At 39.8% G+C, this 8100-nt stretch overlaps 1 protein-coding gene across 1 annotated transcript; it reads right to left on the bottom strand.

Moving 5' to 3' along the window:
• Positions 1-421: 421 nt before the first annotated feature.
• On the bottom strand, positions 422-853 carry LOC147511860 (uncharacterized). Its single transcript, XM_086598586.1, has 2 exons — positions 788-853; positions 422-682 (listed from the first exon to the last, which is right to left on the bottom strand). Exons 1-2 carry the CDS (start codon positions 851-853, stop codon positions 422-424), a joined length of 327 nt encoding a protein of 108 aa, XP_086454712.1.
• Between the last annotated feature and the right edge of the window lie 7247 nt (positions 854-8100).

The following is an 8100-nucleotide window of genomic DNA, read 5'->3' as shown; positions in this document are numbered from 1 at the left end:
ATTGCCTAAAGTACCCTCAGGGGGTAAACACAAATGTATGTTACCAAATGATCATATCCCAAATGAAATTTTGAAATCTTTTAGCGTCAAAAGTCCAATGATTGAGTCGACTCATCATCTTGCCCAATTGAAACCCAAAACCAAGAAGACTCCATTAGAGGCTACATCCGCCTATGGACCTAAAATGTCAAGAGACCAAAGAAAAATGATTACAAACAGTACTCTCTCCATCAAAATGCTTAATCATCCATATTCCAAATGTTTAACAGAAGATTCCCTTCCACGTCAAATAAACCAATAAAAGAAGGGTCAGTAGCAGAAAAATGAGAAAACTGGGACAGGATCTACCAATGAGCTATGAGCATATATACTTCACAGAAGCAACATTCCAGTCAGAGAATCTTCCAAAATTTAACCTGCATCACTGCTTTGATCTAGATTTGGCACGCCTTGCCTCATCCGGTGTTGAGGTGAACAACTCCACATATCGTGATCCAATTGTCATCTTGTCCTTGTCCATTGCCTTCCTAGCATCATCAACAGATCCAACCTCCACATACGCCTCACCTGTTGCCTTTCCATCAAGACGGCATGCAATATGTACGCTGTCTTCGGCCAGCTCAAACTCATCAAAGAACTCCACAATGTTAGACTTTGTCACAGAGTAAGGGAGGCCTCGGAGCTTAAGAAATTCAGTATACTCCAATTGGTCCTTGTCCACAGACTTCTTTGAACGAGAAGGAGGGGGGCTGCTACGGTACTCATCATAAATTCCTTAATATTTTACCTCCGCAGCCACAGCCACAGCCCGATAGTAGTCTTGCTTGTTGCACCTGAAGACTTCACATACCATCTCACCCTAACCAATTTCGAATGATTTTTGGGCCGATTGGTGGTGGCGGTCTGTAGGTTAGTGCTTAGGGTTTGCTAGTTCAGGAAGAAGATGAGTATGCAGGAGGGTGATCCCCAGACACTTCCGGTGGTTGTTTAGTTTAGTTAGTTGGGCTTGGGCCGATTTCTTTTAGTATGTGGGTTGGAATTTGAGAAACTCAAGTTTGGTGGTATATATTTGTGTTTACCCCCCTGAGGGTACTTTAGGCAATAGAACAAATATGGATGATTTCTAAACGGGGCTAGGACGGAGTGAGGGGACTTTTGTGATGATTCAAAATTTGGGGGGTAAACACAAAAGCATGTCATAAAATGGGGGGTTTTCACGAATAAACCCTTGAATCAAAAGTATTGGTGGATTCTAATATCTTGAATTTCCTTTCTTATAAATTCTCAATAGTTTAGTTTAGTTTAGTTTAGCATTAGAATCTACAATATCTATAATAATAGTTTTAATCCCTCAAACCCCCTTTCCAGTCCTGTCCTTCATATAAACATACACTTAAAAGTAGAACGATACCCTACTCATTCTTTACTTATTGAGGGATAATTAGGTTTTGATACGCTTCTATTTTGTTCAACGACCATCATCTATCTACATCATCCATATACCATCTACATACACAAAAAGGGCTTGTCAATAATCAACTTAACAACAATAATCTTCCAAAATTATCTGTCATCACTTTATTAAGATATCATCCGTCCAAACAAAACATCAACCAAACTCTAAGAATAAAAGTCTTCAATATCTTATTCTCATGTCATGCTAAAAATGTAAACTACGTTATTACATCCTTTCAATAAGAATCAGACCTAATAAAAGAACTAACAGACTGCTCTAGGCAAGAATCCAAATCACACGCCGCGGTTCCACTGCCTTCCACCTATGTTCCCAAGAACACACCCACGCTAAGCAAAAAAACAAAGCAAACATGGGACAAAATGGAATTTTTTGGTATGAGTAGACTAACCACATATAAACCTTTGCAATCTTTACTTATCCAACTAACACTTTAAATATATCATAATTTAATCATTCTCAGCTTGGAAGACAAGTAGTTCCATCATTTCAATCGGCATAGTTTCTTCCCCTGCAAGAATCTTATTAACTAGTTATAATAACTTGTTTTAATAACTAAGTAATTGAATTAAAACTTACCGATATCCACTGCTATATAAGGGTAGGACCGCGTCCCTACACAAAATATTATTAAGTCCTACCCTCCTGCAAAAGAAAGTTAGAAATTTTATATAACATATGTAGATATCCTATAGGTATTCAAATGCAAGTCCAAGCCCACCCGTGCAATCAATGAATACAACTAACCCGCAAGACGAATACCTTAGTTCCTCTCTAGGGCAGTCCAAACAATCTGGTCATTCATGGCACATTCAATGAATACCTGAGTCATTCATGGCACATTCAATAAATGCCCACCTAACATATGACATCATCAGTCATAAAACTCAAATCCAAAACTTGAGGCGTGAAGAGTTCTAAAAGGGTGCGGTAAATTTGTTTACGCATTATTGAACTTTATTGCATAAATTATTTCAGAGAATGTAGGAGTATCTTGTTTCATGTATTTTTGGTTTACGCGTTATTAATTAGATTGATGTCTAAGTGTCATAACGTTGTATATCATAAAATACTGAAATATCACATAGCAGTTAATACACGTACACACGTATATATAGGAAGGTCTTAGCCTAAAGCCAAGCATGCTAATAGCCCTAGACCTAATAGCCCAAATTATAATCCGAGTTAAAAGTCAAACTGGGTCAACTGGTCAAAGTCAACCCTGGTCAACAGTCAAAGCCAACCTACCCATGGTCAACAGTCAAAGTTAACCTGCCAATGGTCAACAACAATCAACCAGGCCTAAACTCCTCTAACCCAAAAGCCCAAAGCCTAAGGCCCAAAGTCTAAACTTAAGTTCAAAAAAATGAAAATCTAAAATTTAAAACACATAAGCCCACCCACGATTTGGCCCAAGCCCAAATCGAAATTCACTATTCACCTCCAGCACCTCTCCTCCACCTCCAGCCACCACCGGCCATTCAACAAGATGAGTTGGTTCTACCCAAACCATAATAGGAATGGTTCGATCCAAGCCCAACAGAAAAAGAAATCTCTGGTCATCTTCTCCCCCTCATAGCGCCTCCACCACCACACCCACCACCGGCCATCACTCGCCACCACCATTGAACCCAGCGGTTGGGTTCCTTAAGAAAACCCCTACATACCTATACCAACCAATCATGATTCCATTATACTGTGAAAAACTCGAATCTACGCCATTAATGCTTTGTAAAAGCTTTCCCTCACACTCTCCAGCACCCAATCAAACCAAACACCACTTCAAAACCCAACACTTCACCACAACAACCAAATATCACCAATTATAACCCTAACAGTTTAACATCACCACAAAATCAAATAAAACACATAATTCAAACACAACAAATAATAGGACGATTTGGTGTTGGTGGTGACGCCATTAACAACCGGTGTCAAGACTTCGACAGTTCAATGCTCACATTCGTCATAGTTTTATTTACTGTAGTAGTTCAAAATGGTATCTAACAGCCGGCACCATTAACAGAGTTTAGAAGGTAATAAAAAAAAAACCAGTATTACGGATATGATTAGCAAAAAACAAAAATTTTAAAACCTCGTCCGACTACTCACAGTTTATAAACCAAACAGCTTTCCGAAAGCGAAAAACCCCGTAAGACTTAAGTTGGCTATCGCGCGAAAAACCCTTTTCTTTTTACTATCCAACAGCAATCCACTAACGGGTGTTACTCTCCCTTCCGTCTCTTATTTTTTCTGTGTAAAACTCTCTGTTTTTTACCAACTCTATTTTGTTTCTTTTCTATTTAAAAAAAAAACCCCCCGAAATAGGAAAGAAGGTTTATCCCATAAACCCACGTCTCCTATTTCCACTAACACTTATCCTATTTTATTTTATCTATTATCCATTATTATTATCTTTAGGAAAAATAAAAGAATAAAACACGGGGTGTTATAAACTCATTCGTCGTTGTATTCTCGACTGGGAGCATACCGACGTATTATCTTTTTGCCTTGAACAGTCTTGCGGCGGTCATTTTAGTGGGAGGAAAACTGCGGCCAAGGTGTTACAATGTGGTTTTTACTAGCCTACCCTTTTCGCGATGCACACGAATATTGCATAGCTTGCATTCGTTGTCAACACCTAGGTCGAATTACCAAATGCAATATGATGCCCCTAAATCCTATCTTAATTGTGGAAATTTTTTATGTTTGGGGCATTGATTTTATGGGACCCTTCCCTATTTCTCAAGGTTTTCTCTATATTCTAGTCATTGTAGATTATGTGTCCAAATGGATTGAGGCACTCGCATGTCGCTTAAATGACCATAAGACTGTTGTGAAATTTGTAAAAGAAAACATTTTCTCTCATTTTGGTGTCCCCAAAGCTATCATCAGTGATGGGGGTACACATTTTTGTAATAAATTTTTTGGGTTTCTAATGAAGAAATATGGAGTTACTCACAAAGTTGCTACTCCATATCACCCACAAACGAGTGGCCAAGTGGAAGTCTCCAATAGAGAGATAAAGTCCATTCTTGAGAAAATTGTCAATCCATCAAGAAAAGACTGGTCTCTCCGCTTATCGGATGGCTTGTGGGCATACCGAACAACATTTAAGACACCTATCGGGATGTCTCCTTATCGCAATATTTTTGGAAAACCTTGTCATCTGCCAGTTGAACTTGAGCATCGTTCCCTTTGGGCCATCAAAAGCCTCAATTACAATATCAACGCGGCAGGCGGGAAGCGAAAATTGTAATTAAATGAGCTTGAGGAGATTCGGAGTGATGCTTATAATCTCTCAAAATCCTACAAAGCTAATATGAAAAGAGTGCACGACAAGCACATTTTGCGTAAAGATTTTAAAATTGGCCAAAAAGTTTTACTATACAACTCCAGATTACACATTTTTCCTGGTAAATTGAAAACACGATGGTCTGGTCCTTTTATTGTGTCAGCTATGACCCATTATGGGGCAATCTCTTTGCTTAATCCACAAAATAACATCGAATTACAAGTAAATGGACAACGCCTCAAACATTACCACGAATTACGCTCCCCAAATGTTGAACAGACTCTTCTTCAGGATCTGGTCTACATAGGCTAGATGTTTCGTTTGGCGTACTCAATCTTGGTTTCTGTAGAAGGTATGCCATTTTGGTAGCCTAGCCATCTTCTATTTTATGATCTCAAAAGTTCTTTGAAGTGTGTGCTTGCAAGCGCCAGAACCTTAGTCCAGAAAAACTCTATTCAAAACTGAGTATAAATGCCTTCTGCACGACGAGCAAACGTTCCTACTGGTAAACGATGGGTAACAAAAATTTTACCTCCTTCATTCTCTTCCCTTTTCTACTCTCTACCTCGCGAACTTCAGCTAATCATTTGGTGTAAGTCTCACTCATCATGAATAGGTAATGGTCGTAGTACTTTTGCTCGTAAACGACGTGCATGAAAGATGGGGTGGTGTATATATTGTCAAACACCTTTCTGTCCAGGTCTTGACTTTCTATCTGATACCAGCCGGTAGAAGGTATACTTTTGTCTGACACCAGCTGTGCAGGATAAACTTCGTGGCCGAGTCGTTTCTCCCACGGGTTGGGAATCATCTTAAAGATCTGACGTTAAAAGACTTGCAAATGTCTTAAGGATCTGACGTTAAAAGACTCAAATTTTCTTGAGGATCTGACATTAAAAGACTCACCTTGTAGATATGTATATATTGTTGCCTTTTCCCTTTGCATTAAGTTGTGCACATGAGATTTGTGTTCAACCTTAGATGTTGCATACTTGGAACACGCACGGGCAATGGATTCCACCAGACCAACCCCTAGAATTGGTTACTTTGAGTTCCCTTTCGGGCGGTTTGAGGATAACCGTATGTAATAAGGGCAATATTATTAGACCGTAGCGCGCACGGTACAGGATGGTTCCGTCCTGCCCCTAACCCCATAATACATAGAGGTAAAGCCACAGTCTGGCTAGATTGGGTTCGCTCCAGAGCCAACATGATAGTTGCCTATAAATTTAGATGGTGACTTTTTTGGACATCTAGTGTTCTTCACGTAAATCTCCCTTTTATATTAATAAAAACTTTGTTTATAAATAAAACACCCTCTGTTTTTTCAAAAACTCTTACAACCTTTGACAATGACGCATATAATTGGATAGCATTTTTTGTGCCGATCATTTCGATAGCTCATTCATCCAATTCGGAGTCCGAACGAGTCTTGTGTGAGTGTTTACATTTTTTAGGCTTATTTCGGGCTTTAGGCTTGATTTGGGCTTGGGAAATTTTTTGGGCCCAACCAAATCTCGCATTATCGGTCCATTTAAACCCGAGACACCCCACCACACCACCACACACATCACCCTTACAACCTTCGTCTTCCCCAAAATCCAGATCTTGTTCCCTCTCGATTTAGTCTCGCACGAGATAGGCCCATGTTAAAACCAAGTCTCGCGCGCGACACCTACAGCTCAGAATCCAATTCCCTTCCATCACCAACTCCCATTTTTCCCCCTCATCTCAAATCAATATCCATCATCTTCCTAAGATCAACAATGGCCGGAAACAGGCAGATTTTGGTGGAGAAATTTTTTGGAGATCTATTTGAAAATGGGATGTTTGCTCCATTCTTTGATTCAGAAATACGCTCTGGAGGATGGGAGTATTTGTTGTATGCCAATGGCAGGTTCCATTCAAAGGATTTGGTGATGAAATTTTACGACAGTGGGAGCTTTAATGGCGACCATTTTTGGGTCACCATCGACGGTGTGCGCCACGAAGTCACACCCGCTTTGATCTCCGGGATCACGGGCATACCACTAGTCGATCACGTGCTGACTCAGGAGCAGTCCGTGTACCCACAGACCTATGACCTAATGCTCGACACGTTAATCGAGGGCGAGTACAATATGGATGGGAAATGCACGTATCAACGTTCTCAATGGCTGGGAAAGAATGTCATTGGCACCTCGATGCCCTCAAACATCAACAAGACATTCCTCCACCTACTCTGGATCCTCCAGGAGCGCAAGGGTAACTTCTGCATAGTCACCTTTCTTTTTTATATCATTACGCATGCCACCCTCAGGTCAGCCCCTCTTGCCATTCTTGTAACGCAAGTTATGATTAATTTGGGTTTCCTGTCTGCCACCCCATTACTCCCTATGCCACTATATGAGAATATGCTTGTTTTCAAGAAATGCATACTGGCCCCATGGGAACCCACAACACCAATGGCAGCTGAGCACGCTAATGTAGGCCCATCTCACCCACCCTTCTTTGATGAGACTGCTATGAGTAAGATGAGCCATCCTATGGATGTCTTGCGTGCTATGAACAATGGCATGAGAGACATGTACACTCGCCAGGTATCGATAAAACATACCTTGGGCGAGTTAAGGACGGATATGACCAGACAGACAGCATGGGCGAATTTCAGTAAGAAATGCGAACTTCAATTAATGCATTTTAGGAGCAAATGACTACTCGCCAGAACCAGTTCCATCAAATGCTCATGGCAAACCAGCATCAGTTTCAAGCTTAGGTGATGGATACTCTAGGTGATATCCAGGAGCAGTTAGCCTCCATGGGAGCTCGTATTGCACGCCGTCGCAGAACTCCTGGTTATTCTTCTGCAGCCCCTGAGGATTCTCAATAGACAGTTTATTTTCCCGGTCTTGTATTTTATTTATGTCGGATATTTTATTTACGGGCATTTTATTTTCCTACCTAGGATATATGTTATTTCCTACATTTTCCCAAATATCTACCTTGTCAAATAATATATTAGTTATCTTCAATATTATATTATATAGTTATAAACACATATAATAATATTAGTAATAATAATATATATACATATATTTTTTAGACGTCACACTTAACGGCAAATTTTACCGTTAACCAATGTTTTGCAAAACGGTCAAAAACGGTCATGAAAACGCACTAAAACGGTAAGAAAACGGTCGTGAAATCACATCTAAAAATGGTCATAAAATGGCTCATTTTTCTTTCTATAAATAAGTACAACACATCCTTCACATTCAATTATTTCATATTCTTCCCTCTTCACTTCTTATTCTAAAAATCGTTTTTAGTTCGCTCCAAATTTCAAGCTTCA

This window comes from Coptis chinensis, chromosome 3 (assembly GCF_015680905.1).
Source record: "Coptis chinensis isolate HL-2020 chromosome 3, ASM1568090v1, whole genome shotgun sequence".
In the NCBI taxonomy this organism is placed as follows: domain Eukaryota; kingdom Viridiplantae; phylum Streptophyta; class Magnoliopsida; order Ranunculales; family Ranunculaceae; genus Coptis; species Coptis chinensis.
The sequence above is the reverse complement of the archived record's forward strand: the minus strand, read 5'-3'. Positions and strand labels throughout refer to the sequence as shown.